This window comes from Lynx rufus, unplaced genomic scaffold (assembly GCF_022079265.1).
Source record: "Lynx rufus isolate CCGP_SWC_20201006 ecotype Redwood Valley unplaced genomic scaffold, mLynRuf1.p SCAF_11, whole genome shotgun sequence".
Lineage (NCBI taxonomy): Eukaryota > Metazoa > Chordata > Mammalia > Carnivora > Felidae > Lynx > Lynx rufus.
This window is the reverse complement of record NW_025814825.1, coordinates 67394628-67420976: the sequence shown is the minus strand read 5'-3', so window position 1 is coordinate 67420976 and position 26349 is coordinate 67394628. Positions and strand designations below refer to the sequence as shown.

At 55.3% G+C, this 26349-nt stretch overlaps 1 protein-coding gene across 1 annotated transcript in view; it reads left to right on the top strand.

The window, feature by feature from the left end:
- The window catches only part of TCERG1L (transcription elongation regulator 1 like), a 197750-nt gene that overhangs the window by 28042 nt on the left and 143359 nt on the right, over positions 1 to 26349 (top strand). The window contains exon 4 of the mRNA XM_047072758.1: positions 13538 to 13717. Coding sequence (XP_046928714.1) covers positions 13538 to 13717 — 180 coding nt within the window. The remainder of the gene's footprint in view (positions 1 to 13537; positions 13718 to 26349) is intronic.

Below are 26349 nucleotides of genomic sequence, written 5' to 3'. Positions count from 1 at the left end.
GCAGGGTGGGGGATGCACGGTGTCCTTTAGGCGGTGTGTTTGCGAGACCTCGTACATAATGGACACTCAGAAAACATCTGCTGATTCATTAAAAGGAAGACCGAGTGTGGTTTGGACTATGCAGAGAATGGAGTGTTACAGTTTGCAAGGGAAGGAAGCAGGTTAGTGACTGTTGGTGGTAGATGATTGCCGTTGAGATCACAAGAGGCACAGAGACACTGATTCAGGCTTGACGAAGAGGGAAACGGTTCCTGCCGAGGACCACACGTTTTATGAATGAAACGTTGTGACTGAGTCTAAAGGTCTAGAGAGGAGAGGAAGGGCGGGGTCACGGGGTTGGCTTGGATTCCATGGTTATGTCGGAGGAAGAAAAAGACAGGGCCCAGGACAGCCTGCCACAGTCTGCCTCTGGCTGCAGAGTCTCTGGTGGCGAGGCCCACCGCTGCCCACCCTGAGCTTGTCACAAGGGCTTCTCCACGGCCCTCGGGTGAAGGTGCCGCTGACTCCATGCACTGCAGCCACAGAGGGGACGGGGGTGTGTGCACAGGTGTCTTCCTGTGCAGGTGCAGATGCCATGTGCAGCTTAATATTGAGGGATGTAGGCTCGCTCTGCTGGGCCCCGCTACATGGGGAGAAGCTTCCCCCAAGTGGACTCCCAGTGGGAATCTCCAGTGGGCTTAGGGTGCACGCCTGAGGGTGTGGCTTCACCACTACGTTGGAAGGCAGAAGGGGAGGTTGAACGTGGGCTGAGACAAGTTTGCCTTGGGTGTTATGGCCACTGGGGACCTGCTAAAGCTCTGAACTCACTCATCCACCTTCCATTCCTTTGGATCATTTTGAGGACTCAGTACGTTGAGGTGGGTCTGTTGAAGGACACTGGGTGGCCTGTGTTCCTTCTGGGTCCATCTTGATTTTCCATCTCCTTTGTTGGGAATTTTCATGGACTCCAGACTGATGTGACCATGGTCTTCTCTGCTTCGGGTGCTGTCACATGCGTGGCACACATCTATCTCGCCAAACGTCATTTGTTCCAGGGCTTGTGCGCTTTGCTCCTGTCAATGATGGTACTGAGTTTCTTTGGCCCCTCCTGGGAGTGCTTTGGTCATAAGAAGTCAAGGCATACCGCGATGCCTGGGATTTACACATAGGAATGGTGGTTATGACAATACAGTGCACCAAGCATCTCATGTTCCTGCTTACCTGCCTGCCTCTGCCTTCCTTTTGTCCCCCCTCCCTCCCTCCGACCCGTTGTGAAGGCAGCACGTTTGCAACACCTGAAACTTGCAAGGACGATGACCCGTTTTTACTTGAGCATGAACTGTGTGCTGTTCATACCGCTTTATAAGGGGAACTGGTCACCGGCTCCTCACACAGGCTCTGTGGACGCTACAGTGTCTGGGGACACTTGGTGCTGCCGTGAGGCCAGACCAGGTTCTGGAAGGGCGTTGTTAAACCAGCCGGCCAAGCTCTCCTGGCCGTTATGCTTTGAGGCTGTGAGAGAGACAGGCTTTCAGGGGATGAACTCATAAGTGCGTGCGCAGCTGACGATGTCTGGTATGTGGGGGGGGAGGGCGTGGGAAGTGTGTCGGGACTAGAGGGGGTGGGTCATCATGAAGGGGGACATGGGAAACCATCGGGGTGACCAGGCAGAGCTCCTGTGGCAGGACAGAGCCTGAGCCTTCAGGGACCTGACGGCCTCTCTCGGGGCAGCCTGGAGGCAGGAGGGCGGTCAGCTGTGAGTGTTGAAAAGACCCCAGGGGCTCAGGTGTGGAGATAATTTGGGGGTGGGGGTGGGGCGCCCTGCCTGCACTGCACAGATGTGACCCCGCGGAGGTGTGTGTTACAGACAGGTGACCCATGCAGGCTCTGGGAGCTCAGGTCCTTCCCAAGACCGTAGGCTTGGAGTTGTGGGGTCAGGGTCCCCAGTCAAAGCCCTTGGGGCCCTGTGGGGCAGGGTGCAGCCAGTGGCCACTGTACGTGGCCTCCTGAGCAGCCTGGTTCTCTCGGCTTCTCTCCGGGAGCATCTGTGAAGCTTTCTAGCTTTTTCTTCAGCCTGAGCCTTGGCAAGTGAGCAAAGCCCCCATCCACATGGGGAATGAAACCCAAAGCGCATGGTGGTCCCCCCCCACCCCCTGTCACTCCTCCCCACCTCCCAGGAAGCCCCTGCCCCTTTGGCTTCCTCCACTTTTCAAGCACCTGCCTCATGGCCTTTGCAACTGCTGTTCCCTCCTCCTGGATCGCCTTTCCTCCAGAAATCCTTGTAGCTCACCGCCTGCTGCTTCCTTAAGATCTGCTGAGATGTGACCTCTGGGACCAGCCTCCTTGCCCGGCCCTTTTACGGAAGAGTGCCCAGGCCTCTGTGTCCTTTCCTCACATCCTTGCCCAGCCCAGCCAGCGCCTGACTTTGCACCATAAACCCTGCCCTTGGCTGTTAGCCACTGCTCCCCGGATGAGGCAGGCCATCCCTGAGGTGCTCCGTATGGTCCGCTAAGGCAGTGCATGAACACGGCCACAGGGAACACCGACCTTCGTGACAAGAAGCAGAGAGCGGCCCTTGTGTCACTGGCGCCTGGCCCAGCCACCACCTCACCTCCTGCAGGAGGTCCTTGCCGCCCATCCCTGTAGCTGCAGTGGCTCTGTGACAAGGGCTGTTGTTGGGGCTCTGGGGCGGGCACACACCTGCCACCGAGGGTCCTCGTGATTCAGGGGCTGGGGTTCAAAAGTGGACTAAAATCTCCTCTGTATCTTTCACGATCTCTGTAATGAGCCTGCTGATTTCAAGTCCCTTTCGTCCTTGGCGGTCAGCGTGTGGGCTGCAGGAGCGGAAGTTCTGAGAATGGCCCAGCGAATCCTCCTGTTCCCTGCAGTCTTGGTGCGAGCAGAACTGTGATTACCCTTATTTCTACCTGCGCCTGGATTCTGAAAACTCAGACTCTCGTCTCACTTGGGGTATCAATTCTTCAAGGACAGACGTGGTTGTACCATATTTTGCCAGAACGGAAACATGGCAAATTCCGTACAGCATCTCTCAGCAGCGGCAGCATATGATGAGAACGTTTTTCTGAAAGTTTCTGTCTTAAAATGTTCATTCTCAAGTACCGTGTGTCATCGGGAATGTGTACGGAACCCTGCTCCAGAGGCTGTGTTTAGGGACGGCGCTTGGGTCGCGAGGAAGAAAGTAGTCAGTGTGGACACGCTCACCCTGGCGTGATCCGTGAGCGCCCCACCTACCTTCCTGAGCCGTCTTGCAAGTGAACAGCCGCATGCATCTACCTGGGGAAGTTCAGGGGACAGAACCACCGTGGCAGGTGGTGAGGGGAAAGGCATATTTGGTGTCTCCATTATGAGGCGTTCAATCATCTTAATTTCATAATGAAGATAGACGCAGCAAAGCAGGAAGGTTCCTAAAACTCGTCAGCTGGTTGATGGCATCGCTGTCTAAATGTGTCTCTGAAGAGAGAGACACGGGCTGAGAATAATTTCCTGTGCTTTATGACTGCCAGGGGATATTATGAGTCAGGTAAGAGGTGAGTGTAAATCATGTGTGCGCTGAGCATAGTGAAGTGGGTTGAAACAGCTGCCTGATGATAAACAGCACAGTTTTGCTTAACGCATTAAAGAACCCTTCACACAACTTTTGTTGTCGTGCAAACAAATAAGATTTTGTCCTGCTTCAAGGTCAGCAAAACCTCAGGCTTCCTGTCGGGAATGTAAATACATTTATTTTTAGGCGAAAGGTTAATCTTTCACCAAAGCCACTGCATTCCACAGGAAAACGCACTGCCTTTAGGGACAGCGTGCACCGTCGGCCCCCCCAAGGGCGGGCTCCTCTCAGCAGTAGACTCACAAGTCCGTATGGACCCATGAAACCCGCTAAGCCACTTATGGAGTGAGTCCTTCAGGAGACAAATGCTGTCTCGGAGCCGCTTGATTGGCATGCATCCATTAAGCACCTACTGCGTGCACAGTACCTGGGCATGTCTTACAGGTATGGCCCCACCCCCAAGGAATTTGTGTGTGTGGTAGGGGTGCCTGGGTCCTGGGTGTTCTGATGGCAAGTGGGTCCAGAGCAGGCCAGGTGCTCTGCCGAGCCAGCCCTTGGGTTCAGCTTGGCCGGCCATCATCACCTCCTTCCTGTGATGGCACTGGGGTTCCAGAGACCAGCTGCCATGGGAGGTGCTGGCCCAGAGCGGAGGCCTGAGCTCATGGAGTTCAGTAGAAGCTACCATTAGACGGTCCGTTGTTTCTTAAGCAAATTGCCACCCTGATCTCTCTTCTCCTTTCCTTCCCTGACTCAGTATATTACCACAATCAGGACATTTAGATTACCCAGTATTAATGGCAATTTGTTCTCTGGGGTAGTATAATTAATCTCTGGTTTTAATAAAATGAATTTTCACGTTATTGTGTACCAAGTTACATGACATCATAAAAATAAAACAAGTTAGTATTTCTAAACTGATGCACAAAGCGAAGTGAATTTGCCACCCTGTTAGCATTAAATAGCTCATCTGTCCTTGTCTTGTACCGTCTGCAGCACCCAGGCTAGGAGACCTAATTCCATGCTCCTGCTCCCGGGGGGTTAACTCAGTGATTAGGAATTCGGGCTTCTGTCCACTGGGGGATGGGGTGCTCATTCATATGGATGCGCTGGGATCCAGTGAACGTTCTGAACAACCATCATCAGGTGTCCCTGGTAGAGACACACGTGTCAGAGCCACACCTTCTGCTCTTTAGCTCCTTGGGAGGAGACCCAGAGGGTCCCCGTGGCTGTGAGAAGGAGCTGAATTCATCTGGGCTGGTGGCCCCTTCAGTGCCAGGATCCAAGATCCATGGACAACTTTCATCATACGATCAAGGGGTGTGGGGCTCAGAGCACCACCGTGGATTTTCAAGTTCTGCACCCACAGCTGTGGGCTTGACTCCGAGATCCTGAGTCTGCCCAGCTTCACCCAAGATAACAAGGCAGAATGTTGGGGGGAGACTGGAGATGTCAATGCGGTCTCTATAGGTCCACATTCACCATAGCACCCGAGTGTCGATACAAGCAAACAAAATGCCACCCAGCTCTGACTCAGCTCCTCAGGAAAAGCTGGCTTATCATGTGGATGCACAGAGCCCGTCATCATCCTGCTAAGAGGATGTCCTCACTCCCCGGAGCTGAGTGTCCAGGCTCTCAGGGGCCAGGAAGGGCGATGGCAGCTGGAGCCTCGAGGCCGAGCCCTGCGTCCTTCCCCTCTGCCCGCCGCAGTCCCCGGACTTGCCTCCGTGAGCACCATGCACACGCAACAGGAGCCTGAAGTCACCGCTCTCATCGAACAGTCGTTTTTGCAGAAATAATTACCAGTTGGTAGATATATCGCCTGAAGGATTTCCACCGGAGCTGAAATCATTTGCTAAATAGACATAATAAACTAATGATTGTTTATTTTTTGGAATGTGTGGCTCAGCACAGAGAAGGCAGCAGCTGGCATTTGTCAGGCAAGGTTTCCTCCTCCGAGGACTTGCCAGCCGCCCATTGTTTACTCTGCACCCTCTGTGTTCTGGACACCTAGGGGCCCTCGCCTCTGCGGGCGCTCTCACAGACACACGACATGTGCGCTGCCTGCCTCCTGTTCCGAGAAGACGCAGAAGCTAACCCGTTAGCCTTTATCTACTCCGCAACCCACCGGCGGTTCAAACCCCAACTTCGTGTTTGGTGACTCTGTGACGCGTCCCTCTGCAGGGTGGCTGGAGGCCCAGAGCAGGGGTGCGTCCCCTCCAGCACCGCCTGCCCCTGCTTCGGTCTGCAGGATGCAACTGAGGCCCTGTGGGCCAAGAGCACGCCTGGAGCAGAGGTAAGACCCGGGGACCAGGACAGACAGCGCCATCTGAACCGAGTGCGTACCTAGAACGTGTACCTGCACTGGGAGGTTCTAGACTCCTTGACCACGTCAGGCTCCCACGTCCCGGCTCCCACGGCCACCAACCTTTCTCGTTTCCTTGTCCAGTCCTGAGAAAAGCAAAATGCAGCTGCTGGCTGACTTCCGGTTTGGGAGGAAGCTTCTGGAAGGGTGTCCACAGCCAGTCTGCCTGTGAGCACAGCTGATGATGAGAGCCCGCCTGCCCTCCAGGGTCCTGAGGCCGGTGTTGGGTTAAGTAAGCCAGCGCGTCAGCCATGACCAAGGGCTCCCTGTGCGTGTGGCCCCCGGTGGGCTCCGGCCAGCAAAGGAGGAAGGCGTCCAGCCGCTGCTGTCCACCACGTGTCTCAGACTGCCCATGGCCAGCCAGGTGGGGCCCCGGTGCCAGCCCCGCAGGGGGATTCGGGTCAGACACACCCGCTCTGGGGTTCAGGTGCCCTTGTGAAGTTCCTTCAGCCTCGCCCACCCCGCTGTCTCTGGCCACAAACAAAGACAGGAGAATTTCTCCTTCACGCGGTACTAGAGGGACTACTGGGAATAAAACATGCAAACAGAGCTCTTTTGCAAGTTGGGAATCAGAGAAGGAGGTAGGCAGTGGCAACAGTGATGAAACAGCAGCCTGGGGCCGAGGGCCTGGCCCCCGGAGCTCCCCCAGCGGCGGGCCTGCACTCGCCTCAGCCCGTCCTCAAGCAGAGCTCACGGTTAATTACGGTTCTGCTTAAAACGTTGATTTTTTTATAAGTAATCCTTATGGGATAGCATTCCTGGCTTATCTTTTAGCTGGCTTAGCAGTTTTCTTTTGGCTGGACTTCTTATCTCACTGTTTATTTACTCAACTAAGGGATTCTCTGCAGTCCTTTGGGGAAAGCAAGTTATGATAATTATTATCAGTCGACACAATTTATCCAGTGCCTGCTCATCTTCCAAGACGTGGCTCTAGGGGCATTCCTCGGGGGAGCAGCCGGCGTCCCGGGGCTCTCACTGGCTCCGCGCACCTGCCGGCCGGTGTCCATGGGCAGGAGGCACCTGCGGGCGCTTATCTGTTTGCATCCGGTCGTCTTCCCAGCCGCAAGCTGGGCGCAGTCTGGCAGGTAGAGATGCTCGGTAAATGCCCGGCCGAGGGGTGCGGGAAACGAAACCGAGAGGAAAAACACAAAGCGGCCAACTGCCTCCCGAAGCTGGGCTCGCGGGATTTTGTTACCGCGCGCTCACCTGTAACCGTTCTCCAGCACCCGCCCGCCTGGGCTCCTGCACGCAAGTCTCCACACACGTGCAGGCGCACACACGCTCCTCCACACAGGCGCATGCGCGACCCGCCCGCGCGGGCTCCTCCACACACGCGCATGCGTGCCGGGGCTCACGCGCGCTCCCGGCGTGCTGGAGGCGGGCTGCGCGTTCTGCTCCGTCACACCGGCCACCTGGTTCGTGTGTCACACGGTGAGTTCGCACGTTACTCCGCCGCCTGGAGCCTGGCCAAACCCTTGCCGCGGGAAGACCAGGCCTCCTTTCCATCTCACCCACCAATTATGACCATCATTTTGCCGATGTTGGTTATTAACGTCCTGACTTCACTGATATTAATCAGTCTATTTTGTGACCTGGAGAGGGCTGCGTTTTCATATGTAACAAGTGAATTCAAAGCAGGTTAAAAAATATCTTTCCAAGCTGTTTTTGTGTTTTGAAGAGGCAGCTCAGGTTAACTTACTACTGTTCCTTTGTGATTGACTCATTTTTTTCAGTTTTATTGAGAAGTAACTGACATACTGTATAGGCTTAAGGCATACAGCACGTTGGCGTGATTTACATCTCTTGTGACATGGTCACCACGATAGGCTCCGCTAACACCCACCTGCTCATATAGAGACAACACAAAGAAAAGAAAGAAAACGTTTTTTTTTCCGTATGATGAGAACTCAGGATTTACTCTTTTAACCACATTCCTATAAATTGTACATCGGTGTCAGCCACCGTCGCCACGCTGTCCGTGAGGTCCCCAGCACTTGTTTATAGTATAACTGGAACTTTTACATTTTGACACCTCCCTCCACTTCCCCCACCCCCACCCCCTGCCTCTTTAGCCACAGGACTGATCTCTTTCTATGAGTTTGGTTTTTTGTTTTTATTTTTGTAGTTTTTAAGATTCCACATATAGGTGAAATCATGTGGCACGTGTCTTTCTCTGAACGATCTCACTTAGAATAATGCCTTCAGAGTCTATCCATGTTGTCACAAATGATAACATTTCCTCTTTTTTTATGACTAACAGTCTATTATGTACGATTTTTTTCATCCATTCATCCATCGACGGACACTTGGGTGGCCTCCGTGTCTTGACTGTTGTGAGTCGGGGTTTGAGTGCACATAGATCCGTGAGTTAGCGTTTTCGCTACCTTTGGGGATAATTCCCCGAAGTGGGGTTGCTGGATCTCAGGGTAGTTCTATGTTTAAGTTTTTGGTGGGCCTTCCACACTGTTTTCCTCGGTGGTCGCACCAGCTTACATGCCCACCAGCAGCGCAGGAGGGCTCCCTTTTCTCCACATCCTCGCCGGCACCTGCCATCATTATCTGGGGTTGATGGCCATTCTTTTTTTTTTTTTTTTTTTTTTAAATTTTTTTTTTTCAAATTTTATTTATTTTTGGGACAGAGAGAGACAGAGCATGAACGGGGGAGGGGCAGAGAGAGAGGGAGACACAGAATCGGAAACAGGCTCCAGGCTCCGAGCCATCAGCCCAGAGCCCGACGCGGGGCTCGAACTCACGGACCGCGAGATCGTGACCTGGCTGAAGTCGGACGCTTAACCAACTGCGCCACCCAGGCGCCCCGATGGCCATTCTAACAGGCGCGGGCGATGCCTCATTGTGGTTCAGGTTTGCATTTCCCTGGTGATGAGTGGGGTGGGGCACCTCACTACATACCTGTTGGCCTTTCATGTATCTTCTTTGGAGAAATTTCCATCGGGATCCTTTGCCATTTTTAAATTGCATCATTTGGGATTTTTATTCGTTTGCCGTTGAGTGGTAGGAGCTATATTTCTTTAAATATATATTTTGGATGTAAGCCCCATATCAGATATACGGTTTGCAAATGACTATTTTTCCCATTCTGCAGGTTGTCTTTTCACCTTGTTGATGATTTTTCTTGCCGTTTGACATGGTCCCGCTTGCTGGTTTTGTTCACATTGATTGACCTTTAGGTACGATTTCCAAAACATATCTGCTTTCTTCTAGGTTCATGGTTTCAGGCCTTATGTTTCTGTCTTTAATCCACTTGGAGTTAATTTCTGTGAGTGGTGTAAGATATGGGTCCAGTTCCGGGGCGCCTGGGTGGCTCAGTTGGTGAAGTTCAGGTCATGATCTCGTGGTTTGTGGGTTCAAGCCCCACGTCGGGCTCTGTGCTGACAGCTTGGAGCCTGGAGCTGCTTCAGATTCTGTGTCTCCCTCTCTCTCTCTGCCCCTCCCCCCATTGAACTCTGTCTCTCTGTCTCTCTCTCTCTTTCTCTCTCAAAAATAAATAGACATTAAAAACAATTTAGAGGTGCCTGGGTGGCTCAGTCAGTTGAGCGTCTGATGTCGGCTCAGGTCGTGATCTCGCAGTTTGCGGGTTCAAGCCCTGCGTGGGGCTCTGTGCTGGCAGCTCAGAGCCTGGAACCTGCTTTGGATTCTGTGTCTCCCTCTCTCTGTCCCTTCCCCACTCACTGTCTCTTTCTCTCTCAAAAATAAATAAACATCAAAAAAATTTTTTAAAGATAGGGGTCCAGGTTCATTTCTCCAGTTATTCCAGCACCGCTTACTAAAGAGACTGTCTTTTCTCCACTGAGTGTTCTTGGCTCCCTTGTGAAATGTTAGTCGACCATTTATGTTTGGGTTTGTTTCTGGGCTCTTGGTTCTGTTCCATTGGCCGATTTGTCTGCTTTTATACCATACTGTTTTTGTGAGTAGAGCTTCATAGTATAGCTTGAAATCAGGAAGCGACGTATTATTCCTGACAACAAAATCACGCGATAATATAAACGTCCCCACACTTTCATCTACAAAATGCTCTTGCGTTTAGCCTCTGCTTCTTTGAGAACATCAGCAGTTGCTTTGCCATTTATTGCTAAGAGGTCATCCTCATTGTAAAGAACAGGTTGAGTTTATTAGACACATTCGCCAGGCAACACGTCCCCGAGGCCATGGAACTTGGTGCTGAGTTAAACCGGCAGGTCTCTCTCTGAGCAGCGCAAATAGGTGGTTAAACACCTCTGGTGAGAGCATCTCAACGTATAGATCCCGAGGGAGAGAAGCCACGCTTAATAAGAAACATTTGCAGAGGCCTCCGCGGTGTGTCGACTTCCACAAAAGTCGACTACCTCATTAAAGTGATACATGCACCCAAAATACACTGTTTTGACCCTGAACATCTGTCCTAGAACAATATATGCAGAAATGAACTTTTTTGGCAAACCGTCGTTTATGTCATGTTTATTTACAGGAGGCAATGTCTGTTAGGGCGGGGGATAGTAGTGAATACGGCAAATTGGAGTGTCAGGCCTAGTACCTGGAAGACAAGACCCCGATTACTAATTGGACGTGGGTGAGCCATTTGATGGTAGGGGAAGTGTTCATTTTGTAAAGCTCGCGACAAAGCTGTGCTTGCGCCGTGACGGTGGCCGGACCGCGTGGCCAGAAAGCTGCTGATTCCTGCAAAACAGAAGACCAGCGGTGCTCAGCTGGGGAGGCCGCGGGGACATTTTGATACGCTTATTCACTCCATCTTATAAAGTTTCTATAATGAGCTTTTATTATCAGGTAAGATCATATATTCAGGACAGTGGTTTTTTGGTTTTTTTTCTGTAACTCCATACATGGCAATGAGGACATACCACGACACCCTTGTCAGAACGGCCCAGATCCAGAAGAACACGGACAGCAAAGGCCCGCGAGCATGAGCAGCGATAGGAGCTCTCATTCGCTGCTGCTGGAGATGCAAAATGGTACAGCCACTTTGAGAGACCGTCTGGCGGTTTCTTACAGAGCTACATGTTGTCGTACCGCACGGTCCAGCGGGCGCACTCCTTGGTATTTGCCCAAATAGAGAACTCGCATTCTCACACGTGTTTATAGCTGTTTTATTCATAATTGTGAACACTTGGAAGCCACCAAGATGTCCTTCAGCAGGTGATGGATAAGTAACCTGTGGTCCTTCCAAACAGTGGAATGTGGTCCAGTGATAAGAGGAAAGGAGCTATCTTGGCCATGAAAAGACAGACGTCAAAGATACGTCGATACGTGGACAAAGCCAGTCTAAAAAGGCTACATAACGTGTGGTTCCAAATATGAGACATTCTGGAAAAGGCAAAAGTACACAGACAGTAAGACGATCTGTGGTCTTGAGGGGTGGGGTGGGAGGAGGGATGAGTAGGCAGAACACAGGATTTTAGGGCAGTGAGACCCTTCTGTGCGACAGGGTGGAGGTGAGCACATGACGTTAGGACTCGCACGTGTGCAGCACAAACAGTGAACCTGCTCTAAACCAGGGGCTTTCCTTCATAACAGTGTATCAGTGTTGGCTCCTCAGTGGCAGCAGGTGCAGCGGCCAGCAGAAGACGGGGTGATAGGGAAGCTGGGTGCAGTGGGACATGTGTGAACTCCCCGTACTTGCTGCTCAAGTTTTCCATAAACTTGAAACTACTCTATAAAAATTAAATTTGTAAAACTTGTATATGCCCGTCAAAGGGAATGTGAAAAATACGGAAAGACAGAAACGAAGACAGACTCAGGAGGGTCTGGCAGAGGGCAGCCAGAACCCAGCTTGCCCTCTTCTGTCTGTTGCCAACGAAGCAGCCGGGACGATGCATTAAAATGGAAGTCAGAGCATGCCCCCCACTCCGCATCATACCCTCCCGTCATTGACGCTCCGACCCCCACACCCCACCCCCACTCACATTTTCTCATCTCTGCCCCTCCGCTGCACCTCCCTGATCACCTTGCGGCTTCTGGAACACAATGGCTAGGCGCCTGCCTCGGGGCCTTCGCACATCCTCGCCGCTCCCTGGCCTGCTTGTCCCCTCTTGCCTCCTGCAGGCTGTCACCTATGGGTTCCCGTCCCAGGGCAGACCTTCCTGACAACGCCGTGTGAAGATGAAACCCACCTACCAATTCCCAATCCTTTCTCCCTGCTTTGCTTTTCGGCATTGTGCCCATCAACCTGTAACACAAAGCAAATAAACAAGGAAAGCGTATTCCGTGTATCCTCCCTACCTGGGAGGTGTGGTCCCTGAGGGCAGGTCTTCTATCTGTTTGGTTCACTGCTCCGTCCCTAAGAGCTAGAATATGCTTGGCATCTAGTCAACCAAATATAGATTTGTTGACTGAATGGTGTAGAAATAGAAACGATTTTGTAATTTGCTTTATTTACTGAGCATGTTGTGGGTCGTCCCCTGTGGCACTGAGTGTTTCTCCTTGTGTGATTCTGCTGGCCGTTCAGTGTCTCACTGAGTGGATGCACCGTTGTTTATACAACCACCTGCCCTTTGCTGGTATTTCTAATTTCTCAGTACGAACCTTTATCTGAAGACGTTGGACATGTGGGCGGGTTATAGGAAGGGAAACATTAGATCAAAAGTTGTGATCTGTATTAACATTTTAAAAACATGTTTCCAAACTGCTTTTCCAGAACTGGAACCATCAATGTAAGCTGGTAGCTGCAGAATATTTCTTAGAAACCACAATTATTTTAGGGACTAAAAGACTTTACAGAAACAAAACAGATGAGCATAGGGGAAGGGAAGTAAAAATAACATAAAAACAGGGAGGGGGACAAAACAAAGAGACTCTTAAATACAGAGAACAAACAGGGTTGCTGGAGGGTGGTGGGTGGGGGGATGGGCTACGTGGGGGAAGGGGCATCAGGGAGGACACTTGTTGTGAGGAGCACTGGGTGTTGTGTGTAGGGGAGGAATCACTGGAATCTCCTCCTGAAACCATTATTGCACTAGATGCTAACTAACTTGGATGTAAACGTAAAAATAAAAATAAATAAATGATAGATAAAACTTTACAGGAAAGGCACAGACAGAAGCAACCTGTCACAGTTTTCCAGTTACGTCAGGACAGACAACAGACGGCCTGAATTCCAGGTTTGGGGCCCGACCCCTCACGAGGAGCCATCCAGGCCGACGGGGGTATCGAGTTTCTCCGCCGCAGAGGCTGGGCAGGTGGCAGCCTCGGGGAGCAGCTGAGCCTCCCCACGCCGACCCACAGCTGCGTCCCGCTCCGGGCCCGCCGCCCGCCTTCCCGTGCCCCTCCCGGGCCCTCTCGCGGCTCCGAGTCACTGTGACCTTGTCGCCAGGAGCCCCGGTTGTGTGTGCCACGCGCTTGCACCGCAGCAAAGCCGCTTCTCTCCAGGGCACGCACGTCCCCTGGTGACTGGGCTTTGTGCCTCTGAACGTCGCGCGGCAGCGTGCGTGTGCTCTGTGCCCAGTCGACGTTGTGACAGGTCGGGAACCATCCCGTGTGTTTCTGGGGTATCGGCTTCCGAGAACGGGGTGTGGGCTGCTCGTGTTCTCCGGGCGCTCGAGTGTGGCCCGATGAGGCGGTGCCTCTCTCTGGCGGCCACCGGGCACCCCCGGGCTGACCTCCCTGTCCCTCTTCTGCAGGTGGTGGTCCCGACAGCCTCAAGCCCGTCGGCAGCAGCCCCGCCATTGCCATCGCCGCCGCCGCCGTGCTGTCTGTGGAGCCCGAGGGACTTGGGGGCCCGTCCCCCCCCAGCACGCAGCCCTGCCACTTCCTGACGTTGGCCCCCATCAAAATACCCCTGCGGACCGCCCCCTTCTCCGGTAAGCACAGAGCACGGGCGCTCGGCGCCTGGAGCCGGTCCAGAGCTCACGGTGTGGGGAGCCGGCAGGAGCCGCCTGCCTCCGGCCGCAGAGCCCTGGACTCCCGTGCCCGCGGCCCCCCAGGCAGGGACAGTCGGTAGCGGTCGTACGGGTGCTGCTCGTCGTCAGATTGCACAGGTGGACCCTGGTTCCTTCGAAGAAGCTCTTGCTAGGCCAGGCGGGGCTTTTTCTGCCGTAAAGCCTAGCTCGAAGTCTCCGTCTGGACAGACGAGGCTTCCCTTTACCAAGCGTCTCTGGGGAGTACCGTAGTGACTCACGGCGTCAGGATCCCCGGCGGTTTTCAGTTTTGGTGCACGGGGCTCGGGAGGAAGCGAAGACGGCACGCCGGAAACTAGCTAAGCGCCTGAGTCTGTGACACACAGAGACGCGCAGTGCTGGCCGCGCCCTCCCCTGGGCCTGCCGGCTGGGCTCGTTCCGAGCACAGGGGTGGGGGGCTTGGGCGGTCCCCGCGGCGCAGGGCTGACCACGAGGCGTGCGTGGCCGTGAAGGGTCTTGGGTTCCTTAACCGCGGCTGCGCACCTATTCCGGAAGGTCTTCGAGGCGGATGTGGGGCTGGTAGGCACTCCACCGTGCCCGGTGGAACCCAGGTGCGTGTTGAGGGGCTCGGGAGGGAGACGGAGGGCTCCGGGTCCTGGGCCGGCTGCAGCTCCGTTGTCCGTGTGTGGTCACAGCTGTAGGTGTGTCTGTTAACGGTGACCAGCAGGCCGTGTGTCCAAGCCACCCGTGGACGCGGACTCAGGTCCTTCCCTTAAATGTGGCAAGAACAATATTGATTCAGAAGGACTTTTAGGAAGGATTCAATCTTGAGAGCTGGTACTGCTACTCCAGTGTTGGGTCCGCATGCGATAAGACCTGGGTAAAAATGGTGGGGCGCACGGGTGGCTCAGTCGGTTGAGCGTCTGACTCTTGATTTCGGCTCAGGTCATGATCTCACGGTTCATGGGTTTGAGCTCTATGTCAGGCTCTGAGCTGACAGTGTGGAGCCTGCTTGGGATTCTCTCTCTCTCTCTCTCTCTCTCTCTCTCTGTCTCTGCCCCTCCTCTGCTTCTGCTCTCTCTCTCTCTTAAAAAAAATTAAAAAAATATTCTATGTGTTCTAATATTAATCCTCTGCTAGAATTCTAATTTAGCGTTAATATCATCAATTGCTAGGTTATTGCTAATAGGAAGCATCACTAGATTGTGAGACACACACACACACGCATCCAAGTTCATGGTAGAAACAGGAAAACCTAGTTTCGTTCTTTTCCCGTTTTGGTTTGCTGACATTGGTTTTGATAAGTCTGATGTCGTCTTTTTACTAGACCTTTGGAGCCTGTATTTCCCTACCGGCTTGATAAATTAGTTGGTCGGTGGGACATTGTACTCTCAAGAACAAAATCTTATTTTAGGCTGTTAGTGAACACGCATTGAGGGTGTGATGGGGAAAATAAATAAAACACATAAATAATCTCTTGTGTGGAACATAATTTACAGTTGTGTCAAGATTTCAGTTAAAATCCATCAGTCCATTGGCATTCATTAAGGATGACTTCGTATTTTCTGAGAAAATTAATCTCAGAACCAAGACCCACGTGCCCCTGGGTGGCTTCACTTTCCATGCCTCCTATGATTTATAAAGTGACATAATAATTAGGTGTCTTTCTGTGTTTGCATTTTATAAGGCCCCGTAATCAAATTTGCCATAACGCGTATTCAGTCAGGAGACCAGCGGCGACATTGTCTTGTACGTAACTGCCAACATGTGCCGTCGGAAAGCGGGAGGGAGGGGCGGCACTCCAGAGATGGCTTCTCAAACGGCCCGTGGCATTGATCCCAAAACTTCACGCTGACGCAGAGGGGCCGGCGAAGGGGGGGTGCGGGAATGAAATACAGTCAGGGGCTGGTCCGGACGCATGACGCCCAGCTCTGGGCACCGCTGGGCGACTGTGGAGCTCTGTGCACCTCCCTGGAGCCAGTGTGGGCGTGGGCCTCCCTGGGCGCCCCGGAAAGCAGGGTGCTGGCGAGATAACACCACCTAGCAGTGTTGAGCTGGCGGTGTCCCCTTGACGTCAGTGAGCGACACTGGCCATAGCTGGGGTGAAGCCTTTCCAGAATTTCCCTGAACGCTTTCTGGGAAGCGTAGCTTAGAGGCACCTGAGCGGTTCGTCCCTCAGAACTCGTCTTAACCACAGTCAGGAACTCCGTACGGTGAGGTTCAGTGAGGTTGAAGGACGTTCTTGGTGCAGGCTCAGGCGGCCAGCTGGGACATTCCCAACACCCCTGACACAGGTGACGGGGTGGGGGGCAGGGGGACAGGGGGAGGAGGAGGAGGTGTCCCGTCAGGGCTGGGTGGGGCCGGCGGGGCGGAGACAGAGCAGCAACCCCAGCAAAGCAGATTTCACAGACGAAGACGATGCACCTGTGTGTGAAGCGTGCTCCATATTGAAGCTGATTTCGTAAAAGCGTGGGAATTTTCCTTCATCTGCAGATGAATAACCTTGTTTTTATTCACAGCATTCCCATCCGGTAAATGAGCTAGACTACTTTAGTTATGCTCTTGGCTCGGTCGTGAAAGCCAGAGAGCCTTAGGGGCCCTACAGGGGTTAGCTTTCTGTTCTCACCTGGAGGTAGGTATGGGGTTTGACAGATTTTGGTCACTGTAAGTCGGGGGGGGGTGCTCCTGGGTCTGGGGGCAGAGGCCAGGGACACTCCCCACCCCACAGCCCCCGGGGCAGCCCCATGATACGGAAGTATCCGGCCCAAGGTGGTAGTGCTTCTGCTGGGAAACCCTGGATTATATCCTAGAACCGCACTTGACGAAGCGTGAAAACCTGCACTGGTGTGTGACTAGGCTCCCCTGGGAGAGTCGGGGACCTAGTAACTGGAGGGGCCTGAAGGAAACAGGCTGGTGGCTGGAAAGACGGTCAGCCGGAAGAGCCGCACTTGGTTAAGTGCCTTTTACGTGGTTTAACGTTTCGAGGGAGACACCGTATTTGAAAAGCCCCACGCGCTGTTCCTCCCCAGTCACAAACGGCTGTTTCCTTCCAGACTGCTGCCTGCTCGCGCGGCTCAGTGGGTCCTGGCCGTGGCTCTCCGCAGGGCCCGCGCACTCCTGGGAATCCCCCGGGCCGTGCGCTGGCGTCTGTCACTCGTCTGTCCCCCTCCCTGGCCCCACCTGCGTCTGCTGAACCCGTGGCTCTGGGCACCGCATCCTTTGGCGGCTTCCCGACGTGGGCGACCATCCTGCAGACCGCACGTGGGCACCTTGAATACCCACAGTTCTGTCAGCCACGCGATCGGCTGCTTCTCACATGGGTGCTCCCAAGTCACGGGTGACTCACGGGGCGGGGAAGGCGGCCTGGAGACACGGCTGTCCCGTCCCCGATGCTGGCAGCGCGGGGCCCCTGGATGAGGGCGTGTGGCAGCCGGAGGGCCAGCAGAGGCGGGCGTCCTCGGTCGCCTCTCTGTGGGCTTGCAGCTGAATGCAGCCTCCCTCCATTCATACTGGCCTTTATGTGTTAGAGCGTAGGGGAAAGATGTACCTTGTGTTCCATTTTTGGAGACCCTGGGGTTTCTGGGGAGGATGAGGCACCCCCCCCCAACCTGCCTGGAGCCTCTGTCCTCCGGCCACGTGGGGCCACGGTGCAGCCGGGCTCCACTGGTGTCCCTATTTGAGGAAATAAATGAACTGATTCTTTTTTTTTTTTTTTTTTACACGAATGACGGTAGTTATTTTTAAACCTTTGCCACCATTTTGCAAGCATTCGAGTGAGAAAGGTAAAATATGAGTGATAGTTACGGTCGCTAGCCGAGCGGATGACGATCGAACACAACGATTAAAAAGCACCATCTGCCTTGCAGACCATTTACCACCTGTTCTTTTGCTTCCAGAACTATTTAGTGGTTTAAATTTCACATTTTGTCCTGCCACGCAGCAGCTGGGAAGTGACTGTTCTTTCTTCTCTCAGAAACGCTCCGCCCGAGCTCTGCGACAAGCCAGGAAAAGCCGCCACGCCGCCTTTCATGGGGCCGTGGCTCCCCTCGTTAGCGGCATGTGCAGATGCTAAAATAGGTTCGTGACAATGACCTGGCGACTGGGGAGGAAGCCTTTTCTTGTTTCATCCGGGCATCGTTTCCTCCTTCACTGTAATCAAAAACGTCATGACACCTATCAACATTTTAGAGACTTTCAGGGACAGAAATACCGTCACGACAAAATTGCTTACACCCCAAAGTGCCTGGGACTCATTGGCTTCTGTGAGAAGGACGTACGTGTTTGTGATACAGGGATCGAGATGCTTTTAGCAGAAAAGGTATTGGATTTGAACAAACAAAAAGGCTTTGTGTGTAGTGTGCTATCCACGGTGAACTCAGGTCAAGGGTTCCAGCTACAAATGGCCAAGTTGGCAACATGAGCTTTGCACACATAAAGTGCAGATTTTCCTGAAAGGACATCCCACGGCGGGGGCCTGGGGTCTGGAGGACCTGGTTGCTGTGGCCACAAACTGTAGCACGGGCACGTCACCTTCGCGTCGGTTCCTTCCTCGGCCTTCCCACTGTATCTGGGAGAATGGCACCGTTGAAGCAGCATCCGTGGCCAGTGGCCATCGGAGGCAGGGGGACGGCACCTGCTCGAGGGCTCGGGAAGGGACCTAGAACCCTGAGGTGCCCTAGAGAGGGAGGCGGCCGGTCCAGGGACCCACCCGCAAGGGTCTCTGGGCTAAGCTGCCTCGGCCTTAACTCTCAAACAGCGACCTCCCGAGCGCGTGTGCTCTGGAGAAGGTCCTCCCCTGGCCTGTTTTCGCCCCGGGGCTGGTCCCCTCCTGCCACCACCCTGAGAAATGCCTGACTCTTCAGCTCCGTTAGCTCTAGTTCACTCGGTTTGAAAGGAAAAATTGGAGCTCCGTCGCACACACAAAAGCACGTGTGTGTTTATGCCACGCGGAAAGAATGCCGACACAGTAGCACCCACAAATACCTCCCTCTGAGCCTGAGAACGTAGATGTTTCCGTACCCCTGTGCCCAGAGCCTCGACTCCTGACCGCCCCGGGGCGAGTACTCTGGACTGTGTGCCAGTCGTTGCTTTGACGTTTTTAGAAACGTGCTTCCTGTGTATGTGTTAGCTCTAAATGTGTGTCGTGTAATTTAGGCTTTTTTGAATCTTACGTAAATATCATAATTCACGCGTTCTTCTGTGATTGCCTTTTTTGCTCAAAATGACGGTTTTGTTGTTGTTTGTTTGTTTGTTTCAGTCATACCAGGATGCATGTGCTTGTAATGCAATCGCGTCCCTTAGGTAAAGCCTTCTGTCGTTTGTGGGAATCCGCGTAATGCGTCCGGTGTCCCGGTGCTGGTGGGCGTCTGGGCTGTTTTCTGAAATGCCAAGCACAGTGGCCTTCTCCCGCTTTCTGGAAGCACTTTCCTCCCCTGCTGGTGTTCCTAGGGGGCGGGGCGCTGTGCACAGGGCTCTGCAGGGTGCCAGACGGCCTCTCTGGCGTCCCAAACCCTCTCGGGGATAGTAACTCACTCAGCCTTGTCTCCAGGGCCCGTTTCTCCCTTGACCTCAGCGTTGACGGATCTGCTTTCCTACTGGGCACCTGCACTTTCTGATGGATGTCTCAAACTGCTTTTTCCTATAAAGGAAGTATTGATTCCCGACCCACGGGCCTGCTCATAAAACAAAACCGAACTCGAGAATGTGTTCCTCCTGCTGGGTTCTGGTTAAGCCTGCTTCTTCCAGGGGACCCGCCAGTCTGCCCGATTGAAGGGCGCCCTTGGCTCCTCCCTTTGCCTGACCCCTCACGTCCATCCCATCCGCCGCTGCCCCTGCTGAAGCCCGCGCCCAAGTCCGCCTTCTGCATTTGGGCCAGCGCCACCTTCAGACTGTGGCTGCTTCACACAGTCTCTGCTCCCAACGCGCCCTTTGGTATAAGCTGTTTTCCACGCGGAGCCTCAGGTGGCTTCTCAGAAATATGTGCCAGATCAAGCCTCCCCTGCCTGAGACTCCCAGGAGGGTTGTCTCCAGGAGCTTGGAGCAAACTCCAGACGGCTGTCCGGAGTCTCTGGAACCCACCCTTTGTGATCCTGGCCTGTGCTTTGGCTGCCACTTGTGCCAGTCTCCATTTTCCCGCCCTGCCTCAGGGCCTTTGCACTGGCCACTCCCTCTGCCTTCAGTGTCTTCTACACATGGCTGGTTGTTCCTCTGTCATTCAGGCCTCAGGTCTGAGACCCCCGGTACCCCATTCTGCAGTGCTTGTAGCATTTCTCATCATCCAGAATTATCTGTAATGTCTGTTTCTGGCTTGTTTTCTCTCCACCCTCCAACCCTGAGTGTCGGATCCAGAAGGGCGGGGGCTTTGCGTGAATTATTCACTGTGAGTCTAGAACCAAGGCCAGTGCTCAGGGCGGAGCTGTCTCCGTCTTTGCTGCACGCGGTACACCCAGTAACAGCGTGTTGTTCCGGAGAGGTGACAGTCCGCTCTGACGGGGTTCACCCCGTGCCCCACCCCGCCCGGCCCAGGCCTCACCCGCAGGGTCGTGACACGGGGAGACTTCTCCACGCCGCGGGCTTTCTCAGCACCGTTTGGGCCAGAGAGGGGCTCCTGACATCGCTCATCAGCTCAGCATTAGTGGTGAAGGACTTCAAAGCAGAGGCCGTGCCTCAGTCGCTACATTCTTGTCAGATCTGAGTTTCCCGAAACCCCAGACTTTCACCCCGAAAAGGCTCCTGGACCCCACGCAACCCATCCTGATCCTTGTAGCCGGGAGGCCACGTGGGGGGCTGGTGAAGGCTGCCTCACCGACGTCCCGGTGCTGGGAAGGGCAGGGCAGCAAGCTCCCAGCCCGTCCCGGAGCCGTCAGTCCCTCCTTCCCGGCAGCCACGTTCACACTCCGCGACCCATCGAGCCATTTTATGCTGGAAGTCAGTGACCAGGACTCCGGCGGTGGGGCTGTCAACCGGATCCAGCCCTGTGGCCGGCCCCGTCTGCACGGAGGCCTTCACCGGCAGGCTCCAGCCCGGGCAGAGGACGGTGGCCAGGCCACACTCACACACAGCGGCGTGCGTGGTACAGACCCTCTGGTGGGCCTGGTGATCTTCCAAGGGCTCTGTCTTGACAGGGGACCCTGGAGGGACTGTGGGAAAAATGGGCTGGTCTGAGCCACAGGAGTGAGACGACAGCCACGTGTCGGCTGTTGCTTTAATGGAAAACCTCCTCCAAGGAGGCCTGGTGGCTGTGGCCACAAGCCAGCGTGTTGTCTTCGCGTCGGGTTCCTTCCAGGGCCTTCCATCGCATCTGGGAGAGCGGCACCGTGGAAGTAGCATCCGTGGCCGTGGCCAGTGGCCACCCGAGGGAGGGGGCAGTGCCCGCTCGAGGGCTCGGGAAGGGGCATCGTGCCCTGACGTGCCCTTGGAGGCGGCCGGTCCAGGGACCCACCCACAAGGGTCTCTGGGCTGAGCTGCTTTGGTCTCGACTCTCAAACAGACCCACTTGGTGAGGAAATAATACCAGGGCCACACAGACACTCTGCATGAAATGTATGGGCACCAAGTATAATTATTTCAGGGATTTGGAAAGTCCCAGGAGAACAGCATTGAGGAGGATGAGACGAAACGTCTCACTCTTATGACTTTCATTGTAAGTCACATTTGTGACCACATAGTATCTGCACGTTCCCTGATTAAACCCTGATAGTAGCCGTTCCAGCAGCCGGATTTCTGGCAGCCTGAGCCATCTGGAACACAGTAGAAACTGAGGCGAAAGGAAGGAGGAAGGAAAGGTGTGTGCCTTCTCCTGGCCTGGGAGGCGGCCTGGCAGAGCTTGGGTGGGATCTGGAGAGAGCAGAGGGGTGGTGGAGACCCGGGCTGGCCTGAGTGGGACTGCGGTCATGAGAGCGGCAGAGGGAGGAAGGGCTGGGTCATCCTGGGGCGGGGGGGGCAGGAAGGGCAGGTGTGGGGAGAGTGGGATAGAAGAGTCAAGGTTTGCCGTCAGTGTGGACAGGCTGACCCACGGCATTGGACTTGGGGGCCAGGGCACAGGCTGTCTGTGTAGACGCTGGGAGAGCCCTGTGGCAGTGAAGACGCTGTCCGTGTTGTGCTGGGATCCCCGGCCCTGAGGGATGTGCGATAATGGTGAGCGGGGCTCTGGGACGTGCCCCTGATGACTGTCAGCCCACTGATGAACTGGAGAACTCTGGCCGGTCCTCCACCCTCCGCGGCAGGAGTAGCTGGGATGTGGTCCTCACGCTGTCCCCCAGCGCAGGGCCAGGCTCGTGTTGACCCCCAGTGCAGGGCTGGGTTCACGCTGACCCCCAGAGCAGGGCCGGGCTCACGCTGTCCCCCAGCACAGGGCCGGGCTCACGTTGACCCCCAGAGCAGGGCCGGGCTCGCACTGACTCCTGGTGCAGGGCCAGCTCACGCTGTCCCCCAACATAGGGTGGGCGGTCTGCAGGCTCAGCATGGTCCTAGGTCCTGAGAGAAGTGTGCTCCTGGGAAACTGCTAAGCCAGGAAGGACGCGTGCTGTCGAGACACCCCGTCGGTACTTGAAGTTCTATAAAGGCCGGCGATGGGGAGTGTGAGCTACTTACCCCCAGGAAGTCGGCCAGTGGCCTTGCAGTCTCTCTCTCGGGGGGCGGGGGGGGGGGGCGGCGGGGGTCCTATCACCGAGCGATCGTGAGCGAGCCCTGCTTCGATTTCCTCCCTCCTCCCAAAGCAGTGGGAGGACAAGCAGTGCTCGGACTGGGTCATGACTGACCCAAGACCCCGTTCCCTGCCCAGTGTGGTCTCCCTGGTTCCCGGTTCCCAGGACTCGGCCGTCGGCCGTCCTGCCATTCGCGGGTGCGCCCACGGCGGCCAGCCACCCGCTGTGTGCTGAGCGTTCCTGGGGGGCCAGCGTGACGGTTTAAAGGTTCTTGTGGGCACGTACCCGCCGCACAAACAGCCTGTCAGGAAGTGCCGGGCCGCAGCCTCCTCCCCCGGCGCGGTCCCTCCCGACCCCAGGGGATTGTCGCTGCACCGAACATCCGGCCGGGCGCTGCGGGCTTTGCAGCAGACCCATCCAGAGGGAGTAACGCGCTAGTCGACGTTGTCACCCAGTGAACTAGTTGATCGGGGACCCCCGTGGGCCATCGGTCACGAGATTGACACACAGAAGGCGGTGGCTCTCCCCGAGGCCATGTGGGCCGGCAGGGTGCCCCGGGGAGCAAAGTGCAGCTTGGTGCTCAATCCTTAGCCCGTCTCGCCTGAACCCAGAGGGGAGACAGGGGGGGAAGAGAGCAGACTGACACCCCGAGCCGTGCGCCGCGCTCTGCCGGGACCCTGTCTGCTGAGACCGTCACTCTAGCTGCTGGGGGCTCACCCCTCCCCTCGGGCGGACGCCCTCGGGCAGGACCCTCGTCCTTTCCCTGATGTCTGTCACTCCAGCTGGCGGCGGGGAAGGGCCGGCAGCCATGTGGGTCCCAGGCCCTCCTGACACCGTGTCCCCCCCGTGCAGTGGGGCCCATCTAGGGACGGGCTGCAGGACCACCTTTGTGGCAACGGGGGACCCTCGGAGAAGAGCAGGCACGCAGGGTTAGAACCGCAGCCTGACGTCTAAGTGCTGTGCTTCCCCCCTGCTTTTCTGTGGCCTTTCCTCTCCCTCCATCCACACCCCAGCCCATTTCTGGAAGTCCAGGGAGTGCCGACCTCGTCCGCGGCACCTGCCTTGAGCCCTGTCTGCTGCCAGACCGTTTCCGGGCCCCGCACTCTTACCCTGTGCCTGCCTCTCCCGTCCCTTACCTGGTAGCGAATGGCTCACAAGTCCAGACCTGGGCTCCCCCGGTGCTGCCTGCACACCGCTCGGGCTCAGACGGCTCATGTGCACACTCGCGGCAGCGGCTCGGCGTCTTTTCCAGGCAGGAGACTCGGCAGCCGGAGGAGACGCAGCGACTTCCACTGGTCAAGTTAGGCGGGATTGTTAAGATTATACCGCTTCATAAAATAGCCCCTCCCCTGCTTGTGCAACACGCACAGACCGTGGTCCTTTCCCGTTATCCGTCCTGGGAATACAGTCTTGCCCCGAGAAGGAAAACAGCCCGGTCATTATGTTGCATTTCCCCCTAAAGGCGTCATCGACGTCTCCGGTCTGCTCAGATCCCTGAGCCCGTGGCACCCGCACGGCTTTACTCAGGGAACGTGCTCCTGATTCCTTCTCCAGCCACTCAGGGGTCTTCAGAAGCCATCTCGTTTGCTCTGTGCTGCGCAGAAATTGGCAGATCTCCTGTGCCATCCAACATAAGAAAGAGTTCCAGGCACGGAGCCTGAGAAGGACCGTGTAACCCACTCTCGGGGACTGACCTTTGTACCGGCCGGGAAGCTGCCCGGCGTCACCATTTGCTACCTGTGGTGGGGAGGCCCTCCCCCCTCAAGGGGGTGAAGGGAGGGCGTGGGTGCAGAGCGGGGAGGAGCAGCCCCTCACCTTGTAGAAGAGGCTGACAAAGGGTCCGGACCGTCAGCCAGCCCTCTCCACGCAGCCCAGCCCCAGAGAGCTTTCTGCTCTCTTCCGCGGTCAGGTCAGCTGGTGGCGCCCACAGGACACACGCCAGGTCCCTCCCTGGTCTGCTGCACCTGGGCGGCCCCGCCGTCCCCTTGGGCAGGAGGGGGCTCCTGCCGTCCCGGCCCCTGGCCTGGGAGCCCTGCTCCTTCGTGCTGGATTGAAGACCTCCGGGTCCTTGCTCAGAAACATCTCCCACGGACAACTTCCGAAAGTCTGTCTTCCTTTATGAGTGAGGCCGATGTGCAGTTTTATTGAGTTTTCACACGTGAAATTAACCATCAGCCACTTTGCAGTGTGCGCCTCAGTGTCCTTTATGGGTCGCGTGCTGGGTCCCCAACACCGCCGTCTGGTTCCAGAACGTCTGCACCCCCGGAAACCCCTGAGCTCGTTATCAGCCCCTTCCACTGCTGCCCCGCCCGTCCCTGGGCGGCCTCTGAGCTGTGGTGATGGGTTCCATGCGATTGCAGTCAGCGTGTGACCCTTTGAGACCGGCTCGTCCTGGCCTCGGAGAGTAAGTAAGCGCTCGCTCTCTCTCTCTCTCTCTCTCTCTTTTTCGTTCTGGAGGAATTTATGTAGGATGGAAGTAATTGGTTTCTTTGTTTCTTTTTTTTTAATGTCTTTTATTTTTGAGAGAGACACAGAGACGGAGTGTAAGCGGGGAAGGGGCAGAGAGCAAGAGAGGGAGACACAGAATCCTAAGCAGCTCTAGGCTCTGAGCTGTCAGCACAGAGCCCAAAGTGGGGCTCGAACCCACAGACTGTGAGATCATGACCTGAGCCAAAGTGGGATGCTCAACCGACTGAGCCCCCAGGTGCCCCTGGAATGGTTGGTTTCTTGAAGGGTGACAGAATTCTCCTATGAATCTATTCGATCCTCTGATTTTTCTTTATAGGAAGAGTTTTAAGTAATAATTTGGTATTTTTTTCTAACCGCATGACTAAGTTTTCTTTGTTTTCTGGAGTCACTTTTGGAATATGTTTCTTTCCTGGAATTTGATCATTTTTTCTAAACTTTTAAATTTACTGATATAAGGCATTCCCAGGCTTTCTGTCTCTCTCTCCCTCTCTCCCTCCCTCTCTCTCTCTCTCTCTCTCTCTCTCTCATGATTTTTAAATTTCTGTTGTGCCTGCATAGAATTCACTTTAATAAAACAGGCTTTGCTGTAGAATGACCAGCCTCGCCTTTCTGGGAGCCCCAGCCAGTCTGCTGTCTGCCTCCGGGGTGGACGTGCCTGTGGCCACCACCCGCTGTCCCCGGCTGAGCCTGTGAAGACAGGGACACTTTCTCCTTCGCTTTCTCTCTCTCCTGCTTCACACAGACCCACCCAAAGTTTCCTCACACGATTTGGTGGGAGGATGGGGAGGAGAGAGAGGCAGGTTGTGTGCATGAGACTGTGGCGGTGGGGAGGGAATCGGGGGAGCAGAACAGCACACCCCTCCCTTGCTGGGATGTTGGAAGGACCAAGCAGATGTTGGAAGGACCTACGGGCCACCAGAGGCCTGTTGTGAGCATTCAAAGGGGTGGAGCCCGGGCCCCTCAGAGACGGGGCGTGGGGAGTGGGGTCTCATCAGGACCTGGGAAAGTAGAAGAGATTCCAGGGCGCGAAATCCAGCCCCCCAGCAGGCCAAGTCCATGCCGAGTCCGTGACTGTGGGCTCATGCCACGAGGAGCCTCAGTGCCATGGTCCCTAAGCGCCAGGCCTGGTCCTGGTGGGCTGCGGGGTGCGGTCACTTCCCACTGCCCAGAGGAGCCGTGGAACGAAAAGATTGCCACCTCTCGTGGGCAAACTGGGCCGGGGTTAATGCTGGGGGCCGACAACTTGTGGGAATCCTCTCTGTCAGTGGTTATAAGGAGTATGTGGCACGTCACTGTGCGGTCCACGGACTCTCAAACCCTGGGTCAGAGGGGGGCTCTGAGGGCGTGTCCGTCTGTGTCTCCTGCACACAGCCCAGCGTTAGGGGCACGGGACTCAGCCCCCAGGGCGGCGGTGTGCAGGGCACGTCCCAATCACCCGGGCAGGGGTCCCTCACATTTCAATTCTCCCCCCGCCCCGCCAAG